Source organism: Lutra lutra, chromosome 4, assembly GCF_902655055.1.
Source record: "Lutra lutra chromosome 4, mLutLut1.2, whole genome shotgun sequence".
Taxonomy (NCBI): Eukaryota; Metazoa; Chordata; class Mammalia; order Carnivora; family Mustelidae; genus Lutra; species Lutra lutra.
Window position 1 is genome coordinate 50,851,893 of NC_062281.1, and position 21,142 is coordinate 50,873,034.

Sequence of the window (21,142 nt, forward strand, 5' to 3'; positions counted from 1 at the left end):
TGCTTCCTGTCCTGAAATATTTTCTAAAAGTTCTACGTTTGAATGAAAAAAAAAAATGTGCCTTTTAGAAGTATAAACCAAAATGTGACTTCTGTCAAGAATTGAGGGTCATCTTGCTTTGTGTTATAGAGCAAATTGATGTGGTCCAGAATATATGTCACTCCATGCAAAGTGTGGGCATATAAAACCTAGAATACACATTTTAGTAAAGTTATGCTACTTTCATTATCGCACTAATTGTATGGCATTACAGGGACATAGAGAGTCAAACTGAAAATTAAAACTAAATGCACCCCCAAAGGAAAGAGACACACCAACTTTGTTTTAAAACAAACGGTATTTATTAAGAAATTATATGCTGAGTTCTCCTACAGTCTGTGAAGATGGTTTCTTCCATTTCCACAGCACATGACGACGGCAAAGAGCATCTGGAAAATACTTGCAATGCTTGGGAATGGAGCGTTCCTAGTAATAGGAGATGAAATGAAGTGATATACGCACTATTTAAACTTTCAGAACCAAAGACAAGACAACCTTTTCCTTGCCAATATAGTTTTCAGCTGTATTGGCACTAAAACCTGTCCATGGGATCTCCTACCCAGACTGAAGGATTGGGTAAGAACTGGATCATTTCAGTTGAGTAGAGAATGCTCAATTTAATCACAGGTCAAAGCAACAGAGTCCTTTAGCTATGGAATCACAACTGAAATATCTGCATTCTTTATTAATAAAAATGGTGCTTATGGGGGGCAGAAATATAACATTTTCAAGTATTTTATCATTATGATCTGAAGTACTTTAAACTATAAATTAAAAATAAATTATGAAAACTAGCTTATGATGTATCTTTTCTTACATGACATTGTTGGAGATAAGCTTTAAACATAGAATTGCAATATCACCTGACTTTATATATGATCAACAGTAAAACATGCTAATCATAAAAATAGCTTTTACAAATATACATTTGTATACAGTGTCTCCCTTACCATTCATAAATGTCCTTTCACATTTTAAGACTTTTAAGACTTAAAAAAACACAACATAATTAGCAAAGGGGAAAACACATTTACAATCTAAACCATAAAAACTTGACTATTATATAGCTTAAAACATAGAAGAAATGGAATTTCTAAAATTGAACAATTCTGTCCATTTCATTTATTTGGGTATTTTTTTTTTTTTTAATAAATTGAACCAAAGATGCTGCTATCCAGTAAGAAACCTCCTTTCACATTTCTGGGGGTTGTCACAGTTTCTCTTTTCTGCTTTTGTGGCATCATTCATTACTTCAGATCACTTTATCTGTAGAAACTGAGGAAAGAAAAAAAAGTATTTTAAAATATTGAGATTTAGGTTTCATTGTTGATAACATGCATATATGTAAGTTGGATTTAAGTTAGAATTCAGGCCGAATCAGGAGATGATTAAAAAAGAACTAAATCTTTAAGAAAAATCCTTTTGAGAACTTTTGAGATCCTTTTAGATCCTTAAGAAAAATCCTTTAGATCCTTTGTCTTAGATCCTTTGTTGTAGACAATGCTAAAATTATTTACACTTATAATATGCTGTAATTTTAAAAAATTCAGTACATTTATTGCCTGAGATCAGCAATTATCTTGACCAAGAGCTCCTGACCAAGTCAGAGGGGAAACACTTGAAGCTCTAGGCTAGGGAAAGAGATTTGGGTTTCTTTTGAATTTTTGTGGCTCCTCAGGAGAGTGACCATGGGATACTTTTCCCCTGTAAGAGGCTTTGAACGGTGCGGTCCTAAGCCTAATGCACCTGGGATAGGAGAAAAAGCAGTACGGATCTCTGATCTGAGTTATGTATCCTTGGTTATAAAAAAGAAAGCTAGATGTGAGGCACCTGGGTGACTCAGTTGGTTAAGCCACTGCTTACAGGTCACACATACCTGTATTTCTAAAAATGAAAATGTCATTCAAATGTGTTCTTCATGCAGTTGCAAGAAGCGTTCATGTACATAGAGTCAATTAATCTTCGAAGCACGGAGTTTTGAACTTACGGTACAAAGCAGGCATGCCCAGGGTTGTGTAGTATAAAGGAAGTTTTATACATTCCCTGTGTGCACATACCCCAAATGATCCATTACCAACGTGAAAATGAAAACCTTAGTAAATACAATTAAATTGTACTTGTAGAAGGATGCAGACTTGTGAACATAAGATATAGTGAGTTTGGGTTTGGATTGATAACACTTGTGTGCAGGGAGGAACTAAAGCTTTTTCTTTATATGATTGCAGTCGCCCTCTTTCCTGCAAGGCCTTCATTGATCGCTCTTATTACAGATGGAACATGCTTAAACTGCTGCAGCAGCTGTGTACATACAGTTTACTAATTATTGTGTTTCTTCAGGTTAAGTGGTGGAGGATGACATTAATTTAGTATATTCTTACACCATCCTGCTTGCCTCAAAAGCGGTAATGAATGGTTGTTTAGCAACTATCCATTTTAAGAAGAAAAAAATGGCCTGCAGATTTTTTGTGCATATTCCATTATCCCTGGTCTGATTTTTCTTTACCCCTCCCTTTGCTCCTTGATTGTAAATGATTACATAAAAATAATTATCCTGGGAAGAAGAAAAGGAGGTTTGAAAATAATTTATTGAAGTCTTACTTCCTTACCATAAAGCTTCAAAGCATTTGCCTGTCCCTAGTACTAAACAAAAGCTTCATTAACTTTGCATTGTGAAGTAGGTGTTATTAACCGTATGGATACAAGTAATGAATATAATTCTCCTTATCTAAAAACAATGGCAAAATATATTCACTATGCTTTCCATAGATCTTCTAGTCCTAGAAAAGGATTGCTTTTGCTTCTAAAGGCACGGGAGAAAGGGGACAACTATGACATTCTTGTTGCCTTTTTTCTCAAGAATGACAGTCATTTAAGGAGCAGATTCGTTTACTATAATGTGAAACTAATTGTGCTTTCCTTCCTTGAATAGTGGGTAATTTATCTAGTGGCTATATGGGAGCCTGGATGCTTTTAAAACAAATTATCCTGATGATGAATGCTTTTCTAACTCTCAATCTCTCCCATTTCTGAAAAACAACAAAAAGCCACTCAGATGGGCCTGGATTGTACTGAACCAAGCAATTTACTTCTCCTTGAAAAAGATAAAAAGGATAGTATTAATCTAAGAGAAAGCACATTTAATTTTAAACCTCATGAATTCATATATATATATATACACACACACACACACACACACACACATATATATACACACACATATACACACGCATATATGTAAAATTGATTTACAACATTATATTAGCTTCAGGTGTACAACATAATAATATACTACAAGGTGATCACAATGAATGATCACCACAATGAATCCAGTTACCATCTGTCACCACACAATTGACCTTCTTCAGCCTTTTTGCCCCCAAGACTCCTTTCCCTCTCTCTAACCACCAACCTATTTTCTGTATCTATGAGTTGTGTTTTATTCCTTTTTCGTTTTTTATACTTCAAATATAAGTGAGATCACGTGCATGGTATTTGTCTTTCTCTGTCTTATTTCACTTAGCATAATACCTTCAAGGTACACTCATGTTGTTGCAAATGGCAAGATATCCTTTTTTTATGGCTCAATAGCATTGGGTATATCTGTATCTAGATCTATAGATCTAGATCTATAGATCTAGATATAAGGTTGTTTCCATTCTTAGCTATTGTAAATAATGCTGCAGTGAACATAGGGGTGCCTATAGCTTCCTGAATTAGTGTTTTCATTTTCTTCAGATAAATACCTAGAAGTGGTATAGCTGGACCACATGGTAATTCTATTTTTAATTTTTTGAGGAATCTCCATGTTGTTTTCCACAATGGCTGCACCAATTTATGTTCCTACCAACAGTGCACAAAGGTTCCCTTTCTCTACGTCCTTTCCAACACTTGTTCTTTTTCTTTCTGATAATAGCTGTTCTAACAGGTGTGAGGTTATATCTCATGTGGCTCTTATTTGCATTTCCCTGATAATTAGTGATGCTGAAGATCTTTTTATAGGTATAGCAATATGTGGAATAAATACACTTTATTAACAGCCCTAAAAAAATCATATTTTTAAAGATATCTTCTGACTTTTTAAAAAGATTTCATGTATTTATTTGAGAGAGAAGAGTGAACGAGCAATAGAGAGCAAGTACGAGCTGGGGAGGAGCAGAGGGAGAGGGAGAAGCAGACTCCTAGCTGAGCAAGGAGCCAGATGCAGGGCTCCATCTTGAGACCCCAGGATCATGACCTGAACCTAAGGCAGATGCTTAAGCGACTGAGCCACCCAGGTGCCCCAGTCTTCTGACTTTTTAATATCAGAAATGCTTCTGTTATTTTTTTCTAATTGAGATTTTTTAAAAAAACATTTCATGTATTTATTTGACAGAGAGAGACACAGTGAGAGAGGGAGCACAAGCAGATGGATTGAGAGAGGGAGAAGCAGACCTTCCACTGAGCAGGGAGCCCAATGTGATGCAGGGCTGGATCCCAGGACCTGGGATCATGACCTGAGCTGAAGGCAGACACTTAATGGCTGAGCCACCCTCTAATTAAGATTTATAACTAATAACTAATTGGAGAAATATAGATAACCTACATTGTTAGATAATATCTATAAAAGCAAAACAAGGTGAAAGAAAATATGTGGAAAACATAGGCTATATAACATTTTACAGAAAGTCAGAGTCATTGAAGAGAAATGATCCATATTTGCTGACGTCACTGGTCATGTTCATTGAGTAACTGTTCAGCCATTCACTTTTTATAGACAATGTGAATACATGTGGCTTTTACAAATCCTTTATTACAAATGAGATACAATTCAATTCAAATTTCTAAATAACGCAAACAGATTCATGGCTGCTACTGTTCATTATAAGTTAAACTTGCCTTCTATTAATAAGCTCTTGGGACCAAAATTGCATTATACTTTAAGACTAAAAGAATCATATCACAAAAACCATAAATGGTATGAAAACAGATGGCTACTAACTCTCTGAGATGGCTACAAGTGGAGGAAACTGCTCCATTATGTAGTTCTTAGGGGCTTAATAGTCTCCGTTCCTGAGTTGATGGCCATTTAGGATGTAGGGGATTTGGGCGTACAGGAAACACAGGCAAAGACAAACATGTAGTAGCCCATCAGAAACTTGGAAATAAGACAAGCAGTCTGCCTCTGAGATTTTTACTCTAAAATCAAGACTTAAATGATGATGGTAGAGAATATGCACAATGTCACTTAAGAGAGGCAGAAAGTTTCTAGGTCTTTGGGTCTTGACTAGAATGTAACTGAAACTTATTAAATCTGCCAAAGAAAAGTGTTGATCTACAAGAGACTTGTTTGACAATGCAAGTACAGAAAAATAGGAGTCTTGAAGTTACCATCTTGGGGGTTATGGGACTGAGGCTTGCGTAGGGTTCCATGCTCAGCATGCAGTCTGCTTGTCTCTCTCCCTCCTGCTCTGTCCCTTCCCTTTCTTTCTCACTCTCTCAAAATTAATAAGTAAAATCTTAAAAAAAAAAAAAAAGGAGAATCTTGGAGGGTAACTTAGTTGTTCCCATTCAGGAGAATGTGTTCTCCACAGGAGAAGGCATCCAAGTCCTAGAAGAGAACCAACCAGGCCTGTGATGAGATGTGGACACATTGGTCAATATCAGAACACTCAATCAGCTCTTCACAGGCAAAACTTCTGATTATAATTCTTAACAGTTTGTCTTTGGGAAGAGAATGCTCAGACCATAGGACACAAGACTGAACTTCCTTTCAAGGATAGGTCCCGCTATAAATTCATAAACAGATCTTCTGATAGTACAGATTATTATTTTGCATTTGTCTGAGGTACTGTTCTACTCCCAGTGTGCTGACAGATAAGTTCTGTGAGCCTATGAGGTTACAAATCCTTGTGGCTCTGCCTTGCTGGCTGTCTCTCGTGGCTTCTCAGTACTTGCCATGTATATCTCAAGGTCTTTCCTAGAGGCAATATTTATAAAGCTACATGTCAAGAAATATAGAACGTCATTGAATTTGAGCAATAAGCGATCAGGAATTATCTAACCCTCTCCTGTTATAATAGATGAAGATACGAAGGCCCAGACAGTTTGAAAGACGTGCCCAGGTATTTGGTGGAAACCCTAACTAGACCCAGAATCTTGACTGCAATCAATAATTTTTTCCATTACATGTTTGGTTCTCAAACTTTAGTGAACCTCAGAATTACTGAGTGGCCATAGTAAATCATAGTAAATCAGATTACTAAATTTCTGATACACTAATATATGGTCTGAATGTTTGTGTCTCTTCAAGGTTCATATGTTGAAATCTTAACTCCCAACGTGATAGTATTAGGAGGTAGGGTTTTGGGAAGGTGATTCATGAGGCCAGAACCCTCGAATGGGATCAGTGTCCTTTATAAAAGGGGTCCCAGAGAGCTCCCTGGGTTCTTCTACCATATGCGGATACAACTAGGAAATAGGCTCTCATGAGACAACTAATGCTGCCATGATTTTGGACTTCCCAGCTGCCAGAACTCAGAAATAAATGTTTATTGCTTATACATTGCCTAGCCTATAGTTTTTTGTTATAGCAGTCCAAATGCACTAAGACAAGTAGGTCTGGAATGAGGCCCAGGAAGCTGCATTTCTGATAAGTTCCTGAATAATGCTGATCTGGGCAACCCACTCTTGGAGACCGACTTCACTCCACCGTTGAGCAGCTGTGTTCTGTGAGTGGGCCGCCTGCACTCCTACATGTCTTGTTGAGTGTGCTAACATCACAAAACTCTGTTTCTTTCCCAAGGCCACTTCTTAGAATTATTTATTTGGCTAGCAATCCTGACAAGTAAGGTAACTCTTCTCTGGAATGTACCACATGGTTCTGCAATACATCTTGTCTGGAAAAAGAAAGGCTTGCTTATTCCTTCCTAGAAAGCTGGATTCTATACACTCCAGATCGCTCTCCTGTAGGGCACTGCATGGCATGCAGGCTTCATCTGGCCCTCTATCTTGGACTTAAGTCTTGAGTTTGGAAAACCAGGACACCTATCCAGATACTTGTATGTTTTTTGCTATGAGTGGCAAAGTCTTTTGTCTCAGGAGTCTCCTGTCTTCTATCAGTATCCACGGAATATGGATGTTTAACTTATTGGCTTGAGTAGTTATTTTGGTAGGTATTCTCCTGCTTCAGTTCTCCTATGTACCATCAAACTTATTTAAGTTGGGTCAATTCTTGGTTAACTATAAGGGCACTTGGTAAGTCATGGCTCCACTGGCAAACTGTCGTCAGGATATCCACACTTCTTTTCTGTCTCCATAACACGTCCTCTCTCCTTACTTATTATTATTATTATTATTTTTTGCTTCTAATTCCTAACAGTTGTTTTATAATCTGCACCCATTACTGTACCCAATAATTCCCATGTTTTTATCCTATTCCCATCTGTCTCCCAATATTCAAGAAATAAGTATGACTAAAAGAGAAAAATGGTCTTATTATACTATAGTGGATCACAAGTTTTCAAATCGGTGGCCTCTGTTATTCCATAACCAAATGAAAAGATGAAAAGACTGGAAAAATCAGTCATTTACTATACTACAATAGACTTAAGTTACTGCATGAATAATGTTAAGATGTTTTATTTTCTCTCCTAAAAATTGAAGGAAATTATAATATAGTATTATAAAACCAGCATAAAAGTAGAAGAAAAAAAATTAATGTTAAAGTAATTTAGTTCTATGTACCAAGACCAAATATACTATATTCCTATAAATATTATAAAAATGATTTCCAAGCCTTTGCATTATTCCTATTTTAGTTTAATTTATGAGATTTATTTATAGACACAAATTTTGATATTGAAGTGAAAATAGTGTGATAACTAATATAAAAGTACAATTAAAAATACCATGGGTGTTTGTTTTGGTACATGACTTACCATATGTGATTTTAAAAAACTCCCTCTTCAGAGTTAATGACATCATTTCCTATAACTAATTATAGCTCTCTCTAACAAGGACATTAGTGCAGTAACAGTTTTTAACATCTACACAAAAAGAACATTTGTGTTTCTGGAGTATGTTTCATTTAACTAAAATCACACATAAAATGCAAGTAAGGTAAATAGTATGTTGTATCTTGGATTCATTATAGGAATAATTTGTTTAGTGTAGTAGGATGCAATGATGTTAGGAGATATGCATTGTCTTATCCATTCTGGCTCTGAACCATCAGAGAAGCAGACTAGCAGAATGGCTAATGAAGCTGGTGACCTGGGATTGTAGAGTGATTGTGTCCAACCTCCCAACCAGAGCAGCAGTGCCTTCATGTAATCATGGCTGATTACTATGTACGCTTTGGCTTGATTATCTTAAGGGATACAGAACTGTTTATCTCATAAAGCATCTTGTTCCGTCTGTAGGAAACCATAGAAAAGAATTCGTTGCCTTGAATCTAAATCTGCTAAATGGCTGGATTATATATTGACTCAAAACCTAGAGAGTGTGGTGACAAACCAGGAAGGTAGGCAGAATTTGTGTGTTATGAAGTACTAGGAAGGCCACATCTATAGGGTACGGATTCAAGTCAGATATCCTAAGAAGGCAGGAGAGAGGAAGGCAGAGATCTACTGTAGGGAGAAATAGATTGGTATTAGAACTTTAAAGCAGATTATCTGAAGAATCAGACTTTCTGGTTTTGACTTATTTATTCATTTAATTTTACTCTGTTCCACTGGTCTATGTGTCTGTTTTTATGCCAGTACCATGCTGTCTTGGTGATCACAGCTTTGTAGTAAAGCTTGAAATCAGGTAACATGATGCCCCCAGTTTTATTTTTGTTTTTCAACATTTCCTTAGCGATTCGGGGTCTCTTCTGCTTCCATACAAATTTTTGGATTATTTGCTCCAGCTCTTTGAAGAATACCGGTGGAATTTTGATTGGAATGGCATTAAAAGTATAGATTGCTCTAGGCAGTATAGACATTTTAACAATGTTTATTCTTCTGATCCAAGAGCATGGAATGGCCTTCCATCTTTTTGTGTCTTCTTCAATTTCTTTCATGAGTGTTCTGTAGTTCCTCGAGTACAGATCCTTTACCTCTTTGGTTAGGTTTATTCCCAGGTATCTTATGGTTCTTGGTGCTATAGTAAATGGAATCAATTCTCTAATTTCCCTTTCTGTATTTTCATTGTTAGTGTATAAGAAAGCCACTGATTTCTGTACATTGACTTTGTATCCTGCCACGTTACTGAATTGCTGTATGAGTTCTAGTAGTTTGGGAGTGGAGTCTTTTGGGTTTTCCATATAAAGAATCATGTCATCTGCGAAGAGAGAGTGATTTCTTCATTGCCAATTTGGATACCTTTTATTTCTCTTTGTTGTCTGATTGCTGTTGCTAGGACTTCTAATACTATGTTGAACAAGAGTGGTGAGAGTGGGCATCTTTGTTGTGTTCCTGATCTCAACGGGAAGGCTGCGAGCTTTTTCCCATTGAGGATGATATTTAATTTTGGGAACCCTGTTTGTTCCCAGGACGAAAGGAGGATTCAGTGCGTAGAAAAAGCCTAGAGCAACTGTAATAAGCTTACAGCTAGAGAAACAACAAGACCGTTTTAGAGTCTGAGGCATTTGCATGACTTAGCTGAGGCTTCCTTAATTCATTCTACACAGAGACTGGGTTTGGGTTATTCTTAGACTCTGGCACCGGGCTAAGTGTGTGGGCATGGACCACAAATCGTCATAATAACTCTTATTTGTATAATGTTTAGAAGCTTATGAAACACTTTATATGTATGGTCTTGAATGATTTTCTTTATAAACAAGTGAGGTATGTTGTTGGGTGAGAATCATCCTTGTATTATCCATTAATACTTGCATCAGAGAGTTAGTGTCCTGCCTAAATCAAAGCCAGGCTGCTTTTTTTCTTTTCTTTTCTTTTTTTTTTTTTTAAATAAGGCCAGTGCATTCTATTCTGCCCAGTTGTGAGAAGACAGTAGGGAAGCAGACTGGGTACATCATCAGTTTTAGTACTGGTGATCTCAACTGGGATATGAGAATACACCGGTGCCCTGATGATTAGAGGGAGAAAAGAGACAGAATTATTGGGAAGGTACCAGGATTTGCACATTAACTTACTATCTGCCTTTCTTTGATTTACAGCAGATTTGCCTGGATTTTTCTTTTTTTAAAGTTCCATCTTGAACTAATTTAAAAACCATTTTAATTAAAAAATTGGCTTTAGTCATCTGTCCAAAGGAGAACTTTTGTGTTATAAAAATACATTTGATTAAGAAAAAAGAACATTTAACTTTACGATAAAGTTACCTAATGTGGGTTACATAATTTTATTTAAAACATCTGTGTAAAAATTTAGTTAATACTGAAAAAGAAGTTAATCACATTGCTAAATTGTATGTTTTACCAGAACTTGGATGCTCTGTTACACATACATCAACACGTTAACATTTTTCTTATTTTTTTCACAGACTATTCTATGATACTTTGTGAAAATAATTACGATTGTGTTTTGAGTGTTCTGGCCTCACTGATAATTACATTTGACTAGCTGAATTGATAAATTATAGCAATTTTATTTGGCACATAACTTGTGTTTGATCATGCATCGATTTCTGACTTCTCATGCTAATTATATAGTGTCTAGCAACCATTAGTGATTCCCAATGCTGGAAATGATAATGACAAGTTTAGGATAATACTCCAAATTGCATAAGTTAATTCCAGTGCTAGAAGCCAAATGCTGATTAATGCTGAGATTATTATGAACTTTGAAATTTCACACATTTTGCTGCTTTCTGTAGTTCTTTTAGTAATTAGTTTTGGCAACACAAGAAGAAATATTTAAAATCATTTCATGTCTAAAAATGTCATTTCGTGTCTAAAAGTGTGATTTAAAATTGATTGATTTAGAGGTATAATTTAAAAAGTCCTTGGAAATTGTATAGTTAATTCATGATCCTTCAAATAGCTGAAGCAAAGGCTGTTGTGGTTATTTAACAATTCTCATTTAATTAAATTTACTATATACATCAAAGTATTGACTATAAAAATAACTTCAACTTTATAATTGAGTAAAATTAATCTGAGAGATCAAGTGATATAGTAAAGTGATGGCATAATTATACTACTATTCTATTAATAAACTCTTGTTTTCTTATCATCATATTTGAGAAATATATGAGAAATTTCAAAAAAGAAATCTTAAGGCTTACAGTTTTGGAATAGTTCCTAGTAATACTATTATCAAAATATTCTTAGCACTCAAATTAAGCAGGATATAATAGAATCCTGGATGATTCAGAAGGGATTTCAGAGTTTTGTAGTCCCTAGGACTATCACGATTATGAAAAACCCCCAAATTGTAACATAGATAGAAGGAATTAGAAATTGGACTTTATCCATTTTATGTGTGACAGATTATGTCAAATCCTCTGTAGGTTACTTTTTTGAAATAGGTTTCGGATATCAGCTCACTTATCTGTGTTTTCCTTTTTTTTTTTATTATAAGAGAACACAGAATTGAGGAACAATGTCAGTTATATGGTTCTGTATGGATCAAGATAAATAAGGGCTGGGAGCATTTAATTCAATAAATTGATGTAGTAATTCATTGTAAGAGGGGTTCTCTCCTAGATATCTATGAGCAAATCTTCCCCAAATCAAACTTTTTATTTGAAGAGGTTTTTCCTTTATAATTAAATTTCTCTAGTAAGTCACATTTTATAGACCTGAACAGAATGCTATAACATTATCTGTTCATCGGATTTGACTATGATAATGCCCAGAAGACTCCTGATCACTACACTTTGTTGTGCGCTAAAGAGGAAGGGCCCCGTGTCTGCCTGGTTTTCTGTTCTTTCACCTACACCAGGCGTTTTTTGCTGAGGAAACATGGTATGGAATTACTTGACACATAAATGTATCTTACATCTGCAGTGTACATCTGAAGCTATAAGTTATTTCTGTAGCATTTTACAAACAGTCATCTTAATGAAGAGAAGTCCGAGACGCAAGGAAAGAAAGTCATTTCCCCAGGGTCTTAATGGGGTGGTAAGATAAATCCCCCCCCCCAACCCCCAGGGGTGCCTGAGTGGCTCAGTGGGTTAAAGCCTCTGCCTTCAGCTCAGGTCATGATTCCTCCTCTCTCTGCCTACTTGTGATCTCTGTCTGTCAAATAAATAAATTTTAAAAAATCTTAAAAAAAAAAAGATAAATTCACCCCCACATCACATTATTCTTCTCTTACATGAGGGTCACATTAAATAGATACTTGATTTGAAATAAACATCACAGAACAGATGCCCTATGTCTGAAGGTAGGCGACAACATGCTCTTCCCACAAACCTGCCTCTAAACACTTGGGTTGTTGGTGAGAAGTACTGGGGAAATAATGTCCAGCTGAAGTTTTCAGCAGAATGTTTCCACTGTCTTTGTTTCTTTGTTTGGGTCATAGGAACTGCATTTTGACTAATGGGGTTTTGGTAGATGAGTGCTGGGAAGCCGATGGGGCAGGCACCTATGATACTATTCTAGAAATCTCTATTTTGCTGAGATAAATATAGGTAAGGGAAGAGCACAGAGAATTGATTTCTGAGTCAGAAAGAATTGTTTTACTTGTATTTACTTGTATATGTGCAGGCAGCTGTAATAAATTTTAAATAAACTTTATTAATTTTTTAGGGGGCAATGGACAATGATATTTTATAACTAGACTTATATATCTTTTTTATTCCTCATTGACTGAACCCATTTGGGATATGAAAAAAAATAACCAATTCTATCACTTTATATGCCATAAGAAAATACCATACCTCATATGGAAAAAAAAATCAATTAAATGGCTGAACTTTTCCAACTTAATTTACTTCCAGGTATAGTTACTCAATTTATGTTTACAGGGATGGTTTCAATAAAAATGTCCTCGCATAGCATCAGTACATATGGAGATCAAATGTGTGCACAAGTATCAGAAAACAAAATGTATTTTGAATTTTGATATAACTTAAAATTCTGGATAAAAGTTAAAAATAATTGGCCCCAGTTTCACAGTTATTACTTTTCATGTGAATATTATGAGATTTCAAGCTATTTAAATTCATATGAATATGATTTTCCTTAGCATAAATGTTAAGAACAATTTTTAAAAACAGATGACATTAAATGTTTTTTTACAGGAACAAAAATTGTCCTCTTTAGTACACGGATACATTTCAGAGGAATGAGGTACAGTTTAGGTACCGAACACAATAGGCTATGTATGTGATTAGAAAAGAGTATTTTCAAATCATCATTAGACAAATCATTATTTTTTGTGTAGGGAATACTCAATTCATATATACATTACTTTATAACCTTTCAACCTTTAACTTTTCAAATTAGGGAAGGTAACAGATTTTTTTTGTCTTGAGATATGAAAGCTATCTTATTATTTGTAGTAATACATGACACCTATCACCGTATTTAATTATGAAATGTTTGTGTGACTAATTATGTTTTAGGGAACCCCCGCTGATATCAGAAAATTTCTTTTAAGCTGTTAACTTCTTCCAGCCTATGGTTTTACAAGTTCAGCAAAAAAATGAGAAAGATAGATCTTTCTCTGACAGTCATGTTTTTCTTTATCTCCAGTTTCTATTTGATTAAAAAAATTCTTTCTTTAAACGATTTTTATTTTTAATTCTTCTCTACACCCAACATGGGGCTTGAACTTACAACCCAGAGATCAAGTGTCACAGGCTCCACGGGCTGGGCCAGCCAGGTGCCCCTTATTAAAAAATTCTTATTAAAGGCACAGCATAAGGAATACAGTTGTTGGTATTTTATGAGCGGTGCATGGTGACAGAGGGTAACTACACTAGTGGTGAGCATAGTAAAATGTAGAAACTCATCCAACCACTACTGCATACACCTGAAACTTCTATGTCAGCTATACTAAAAAACAAATCCTTATTTGTCTGCTGGTAAATACAAATAGAATTCTGCCTTATTCAGAATTTATGTATCTGGGGTGCCTGGGTGGCTCAGTGGGTTAAAGCCTCTGCCTTTGGCTCATGATCCCAGAGTCCTCCTCTCTGCCTGCCTCTCTGACTACTTGTGATTTCTGTCTGTCCAATAAATAAATAAATAAAATCTTAAAAAAAAAAGAATTTATGTATCTAATTTCATGTAACATTGTGCTTCATGTTTGATTGCAATTTCAAGTGTTACCAAAAATGTTCTTGATCCAAAGCACCATGTTCAAGCATGTGCTAAGGGAGCATATTATGTTATGTGGCCTGCATGCCTTCCTACCTCAACATCATTTCCTAGTGTGCACATGCTTTCTGTACTTTATTTTGTTATCAAAGCCTAGCTAGCTATTGGCTGAAACAACAACAACAACAACAACAACAAAACCTCTGGGTATCTGATTCTCTGGTTAAAATGGGAGGCTAATAACTATGAATTAGTTGTTAAAAAGAACACCAAACTGAAACTTTCTCCTTAATATACCTGGTTTCTTTCAATAGTTTTGTCATTGTTTTTTTCTCAATAATCAAATTTTTATGCTTGACTTACTTGACTAAGTATTAACATGTACTGAAGGCTTACTACACACCAAGCACTCTTTGGAGTACTTTAAATGTTTTATCCCATTTCTTATTCACACCAACACCATGAGGAAAGTGCCATTATTATTATTCTCATTTTACAGATAAGAAAACTGAGGCACAGAGAAGTAAGTCACTTGCTCAAGTCACATAGTTTTTCATATAAGGCTGATACTAACCCAGCGCTTTATCTATACTGGCTTTACTCCTTAGCACTGTGTTATATAAATATCTTCTACTTTGTGTAAGGCAATTTAGATCATGCTTAAGTTTTCAACATCATTTTTTATGGAATAGTTATACTGTTATAATTTTAGCAGCTAATGCTTAACTACTTTGTGCTATACACAGAATATTTATGAAAAATTAATCTTATATATTTTAATATTTCTGGGTAATTTTTTCTCATTCCCTTTGGACATAGTCTATGATATCAGCTAAGAATGTTGAACTCTTGCCTTGTGTCTGCCGAAAGTAACAGTGACAGTAACAGGCCTCTGAAGAAAATATTTATCCTACTATCCCAGGAGCAAGAGGGATAAGAGGCCAGCAGCTTCTTTGTCAACAATCAATCTATTCTATAAAACCAAATGTGTATAAAATATGCATGTCCGTGTCCTTTTCGTTTTACCATAAACTTTCCCTATGAAAAATGAGACAGTCTGAGTAGGCAATGTCCTATTTGGATGGACATCATTTGGATTTTTTAAAAGCACATGGCAGACAGCAACAAGGTGAGGGCTTTCCAGGTGCCAGCAGTGGGTAGGGACCCAGAGGGCTACCTTCCTCTTGAGAGTCTCAGGGATCTGGAAATACAGCGCATGAGAATGTTTTCATTTTGATCAATTCTGAGGCATCTAATTCTGTAAAGTTCAGAGTACTTTTCCAATGTAATCTCACAAGTCAGTTTGTATGTGGAGTTTCAGCCAACTTCAAGCTGAAAATTGTGCAAAGCACAGGACTGCGGGAGGGTGACAGCCAATCAGGATGTCATCTGAGTTATTTCATCAAGCGTGAGGAGCAGGTCAGCAAGATTGAGCTCCGTGTTCCCAGGGAGGTGCACAAAACTGCTAACGGCACCCAACATACTGTTAGGTGGGAAGACACGCTAAAAACATTGACTCATAGAGTGAGAAAATTACCCTTCTCAGTGTTCTTCCAGTTTTCTGACTGCATTAAAGAGAAAGTTTCTGCTGGTGCTAATTCTGACATTTCTTTAGTACTGTCTTTTTTTGAACAAGAGAGAGATAGAGATAGAGGTACAAAGACTGAGAGATTGATTGTGAGAAGAAGGAGTACAAGCTTTTTTGTCATATGAAAGTACTAAGCTAAATTTAAAAAGAAATGTTTTGTCTTTTCATGCTATTTATCTTAAAATACCTCCTCTTTATGGAAAAGGATACTTGGTTTTTCATTTTTTGGAATGAACTGAAGTTTAGTTTTAAAGATACATTTACTTTAAGTAAAAAAAAAGTCAACTTAATTTTTAAAAGTAAGTTAAAAATACTACCTGTGGTGTATAGATATGGCAAAAATCACAAGGGCAAAACAAATTAAAATTAATGAAGTTTGTAAGCATTAATATGTGAAAATATCTAAGAGCACTGGAATCTTATAGATCCTGGTTGAATCTTGACTCTGCCTTTTATTATCAGTATGATCTTGAGGAAGCTACTTAGCCTTTCTAAAATCAGTTATTTCCAAAATATCTATCCTTTAAGTTATTTTAGGCAATAAAGGAAATTATGTATACAAAAAACTCAGTGTTTTTCCTGGATGGTAGTGAAAACGAAAGAAAAAAAAGTACTGTTTCCCCCCACCCCCTTTTATTTTTTTGACTTGGAACGAGATAAAAATCTCCGTCACTCCTGTGTGTGTGTATGTGTATATGTGTACACATTATATCCTACTTTCTCAGCTTTTCTGCTTTTAAAAAATAAGCTATTTTTCCACATTTTTGAGACAACTAAGGCCCAGACTGATTTCACAACTTGTTTCATTCACATAGATTTAAATGGCCGGGGTAGATGTTACTTCCAGTAGACCAGTAGACCACAGGCTAGCAAAGTTTGCTTTTAGCAGCTGTTACTGGACATTATTAAAATGTATTCCTAAAAATGTGGCCAGATAGGAAATATTAAATATGCATAAGGTATCCAGAATTCTTATCAGGTTCCAGTTGATAAGCATTCTTATCAGGTTTCCAAAGGGCTATACTTGCATTGCATCTCAGGCTGCCCCGGAGCGTGTGATTTTTTCCATGTTCGGAACCATTCTAAAGACAGTGAAGGTTTGTAAGGGAAAGCCGGAAGGAGAGTATGGCTGATGGTGTGGCTTGGTTCACACCTGTGGAAATTTTCACGTGTGGGGAAACAGCCGCTAGAGTCCCGCACTGCTTGGGTGATAAAAGTGCCCAGTGCTGTCAGGTGAACTAGAAGCTGCCCCTTTGCAGCTCGAATACTGCCTGGCTTAAAACCTCCATGTATTGCCTGAAATGCATTATTTAAGCAATTAACGTCTAGAATGTGGGGTAGGAATTGTAAAAGGTCAGCACCATTTAAACGATTAATCACTTTTCCACTGTGATCCTGTCTGTTGAGCTATGAATAAAATTGGGGGGAAAAAAAAGTGCCACTTTTTCCTTTCTTTCAATTTCTGATTTAATGAAGTGTTTTCATACCTTTTCCCATTTCTTCTCTCACAGATTATTAGAGTCAGTGTAGCTTGAGTAGGTATAACATTAGTTCCATCAGAACTACTGCTGTTAATGACTTTCTTAGCTTGCTCAAGTACAAGTTTCTTGCACTGGTATTTATCAGATGAATGTAGTCTTTTATCTATTCATTTATTTTTATTCTGAGGAGTTTTTAAAGTTCATTATGCTCAATAACTTTAAAACCAGCTAGGAAAAAAAAATCAGTAAAGTCCTATGCATATAGCACACTTGGTACTGGATGAACTGTATTTGGAGCATCAAAAAAACCCTGAAACTTGAAAAAAAAATTGCTAGTTATTTGGCAGATGAAATGCTCAGGTCACTAAATTCAACAACCTCTGGAGAAGGCAATGAGAGGTGAGTAGCTATAACTAACTAACCCTTCGCCAGAAATTCGATGAATCTATCCAGTAAATATATGTTGGAAAATCAACTCCTGTAATTTGAATATACTTTTAAGACTTTAGATTAATGAATTGACTGATGTATCTAAGAAATAGATTCTGATGTTTTCATATAGAATATTGATTATGCTTAACATTTTAGTTTTAGAATAAAGAAACATATAGCTAAGGCTTCCAATGTGTTTATAGATTCAACATTAGGAAAATAGGAAGTATTACTAACATGAAGATCTGGGAAGAATAAAATGATGAAATTTTAAAAGAAGTTAGTATTCATATAATGTTAGTACCAGAAAATTCAAGGAAAATGTCACTATTGTGTCAGGAATCCAACATTCATTATTTAATAGAATGAATGGGATTACTTCTATGTGTACTCTTTGAATATAAAGATAGTTAGGCAAGGTTGAAGACACTAATTTTCACCCAGTTGAACAAATGTGGTGAACACATTCCCCTGAAGTGTTTGTGCTTCTGTGTGTGGAGTCTTCACTGACACACAATTGTCTGTAAAACAGGAAAGAGTGACAAGGCACCAGAGAATTGAATAGAATAGGTGTCTAATATGCCATGGTGCACAAAGGCAGCATTAGAAACCAGGGAGGTAATATAGACAGAGTGTGGCTTAAATTTTATGACTCGAAATGATATTACCATGGTTACACTGCCATTTTTTATAATGCCCTTTTAACCAGTGCAATTTGTAGAATCTTTATGTCTCTCCTTAAACGGGAGGTAATTCCAGTTAAAATGATTTTTTAAAAGTCAAATGAAGCAAATCTATACCTACTAGGCAATCAGTGAATTATTTCTTTCTCATGAGTGGCTTAGAGAAAAGTGGAAAGATTTTCAAACATCAGTAATAAGCTTTGCTAAGCATATTCCTAAGAAAAGTATTCACATATTATGGAATTATTTTCTTATAGAAATAAAATTCTTTTGTTCTCTTATGCTTTACATTAATTGCTCAAATTATTTTCATTTCTTAAAAATACTGTGCAAATTTTAGCATTTCAAAATTTCACATATTATTTTAATACTTTAAAACATATTGTTTCCTCAAAGCTAGAAATTTAGAAAACTCTGGTCAACTAGTGCTGGTGAACAGATTTACCTCATACTTATATTCCTATTTACCCTTAATAGGCCCCTATTTAAAATAGCTAACGTATCTATTTTCTTCAGCAAATTCAACTTTAAGCAACAATGAAGGGGTGCTTAACAACAAGCAACTGCATAACAGTGAATTAATACTTTAGTCATTGTATTAGTTTCATGGATTATGTGAAGATTAAAGAATATGTTTTAGGATATAAATCTTTAACTAGAATGTAAGCCTCATCTGTGAATGAGTCACCTTCCACCCCCAAAAAAGGCCATTTTCTTCCTTTCCTTTCTTTTCCTTTCTCTCTCTCTCTTTCTTTCTCTTTCCCTCCCTCCCTCCCTCCCTCCCTCCCTCCCTCCCTTCCTTCCTTCCCTTTTTTCCTTCCTTTCTTCCTTCCTTCCTTCCTCTCTTTCTTTCTTTCTTTTAGCAAGGGAAGGGCAGAGGAAGAGGGAGAGAGAATCCCAAGTAGGTTCCACGGCCAGCATAGATCCCGACAGGGGCTCAGTCTCACAACCTCAAGATCATGACCTCAGCTGAAATCTAGAGATGGGCACTTAACAGACTGAGCCACCTAGGCACCCCTAAAAGGGACATTTTCTTTCTTATTCACTGACTTTTACTAGTGCTTAGAATGGTGTCTGAACATAATAATCACTTATAATTATAATAATCATAATAATCATAAATATTTGCTGGCTGCCTGAATAAAAATGGCATGAATGGGAAAACACGTATCTAGTTAAGCTGTTTCTATTGCATAAAACTCTTAACATCACTAGGACTCTATTTCCAATCATTTGTGCCCTTTGGAATTCTGAAATAATTTATAGGAATAGAAATATTTGTTTGCCTTTCAGAATCTTAGAATGGTTTATTGATTGAATGTTGTGTGGCTAGACAACATCAGAACTATGGTGTGGGGTTTTATCCATCTGACACAAAAATAGGCTGAGCAAGCCACATATATACATGGGTTATTTTAAAAACCATGTGTTACTGATATCAGTATGTAGCATCTTACTCATCCTTAATGGAAAAATGGGAGTTACCTTGTAGGCCGCCCGAATATGACACATCTACTCCAAAGAACTTCTTATGTGTGTGTATGTGTGTTTGATCACTTGGATGGGAATCCCTGCCCATAGATTATCTAGTCTTTGTGTTCAGATCAGTGTGAGGAGACCAAGATCCCATTGGTGAGGGTTAGGAGATGGGGGTTGAGTGAGATCTAAAGATTAAAACACAAAGATCTAGAATTTGCCAAGTGTGATTATGTATGGTTAAGTATATGATAGACAAATTCTCCTTCCTAAATGAGATCATTATGTACCTCTTTTATATCTTGACTAGTTCCTTTTGTAGGGACCTACTTAGCCAGAGTGATTCCACCTCGGTTAAACAGCCATTTTGTTGTTTATGTAGTAAAACTTAAACTGACCCTTCCTCCCATCTCCCAGGGGAACTTACTTAAAAGCAAGTCTGGGAAACTAGTAAAATATGATCAAACAGTCCCTGATAACAGAGCCCAAATACAAGGACGGGTCAGGTCAGGTGGAGACATCCAATCAGTAAAGCACACATACTATCTCCCTAACCACCAAAGAATGTAAACCCCGCCTTTTGGCCGCCAAACTAGGGCGCCAATTCTGACCAGAGTGATAGGCTAGTTCAAACAGCTACTATAGGGTAAATTGTAATTCAATTGGCCACCCATGTGTGACCTAGCATGACTATGCAACTTTCTCTGTGTATTACAATCTCATTGGCCAGGCTCAACCACATGGCCTTTGCTGTATAAAAGCTAGTCTGTGAGGCTGGGGGTCGTCATTCTCTCTGTAAGAGACGGCCCCGGCGGATCGGTTTGATTCTCGGTGCTGGTGTGAAATAAAGCTTTGCTTGACCTTCGCTTTTTATCAGTCTCACTCCTTTGATCACGGACCCCATCACTTTCTTCTTAGTATCACCATAGAAATGTAAATAATTTCTCCAAATTTGAAATCACTGTAACTTTTCCCAGATTTCAAAATGGTTCTGTTAGCCTACAGACTCCTATACTTCAGTTCAACAGAGATGATCTCAAAAGAGTATGTTGATATATGCTAAAAAAATATGGTGGAATTTTAAGACAATGAAAGTTGAAAGGGAGATGTATAAACACTGTAATGAAATCATGTAACTGTTTTACTTTCAGAGTTATTAAAATTTCCTACAACTGCCACTTCCATTAAATTTTGGTACTTAAGGGAAGAGATTGAGTTTGCCATACACATATACTTATAGTAGTGCTTTTTA

The 21,142-nt window shown here is 35.7% G+C and overlaps 1 protein-coding gene across 1 annotated transcript in view; it reads right to left on the reverse strand.

The window, feature by feature from the left end:
• Positions 1–341: 341 nt before the first annotated feature.
• The window catches only part of RALYL (RALY RNA binding protein like), a 701,413-nt gene continuing 680,612 nt past the window's right edge, over positions 342–21,142 (reverse strand). The window contains 1 exon segment of the mRNA XM_047725116.1: positions 342–1,314. Coding sequence (XP_047581072.1) covers positions 1,297–1,314 — 18 coding nt within the window. The 3' untranslated portion in view covers positions 342–1,296.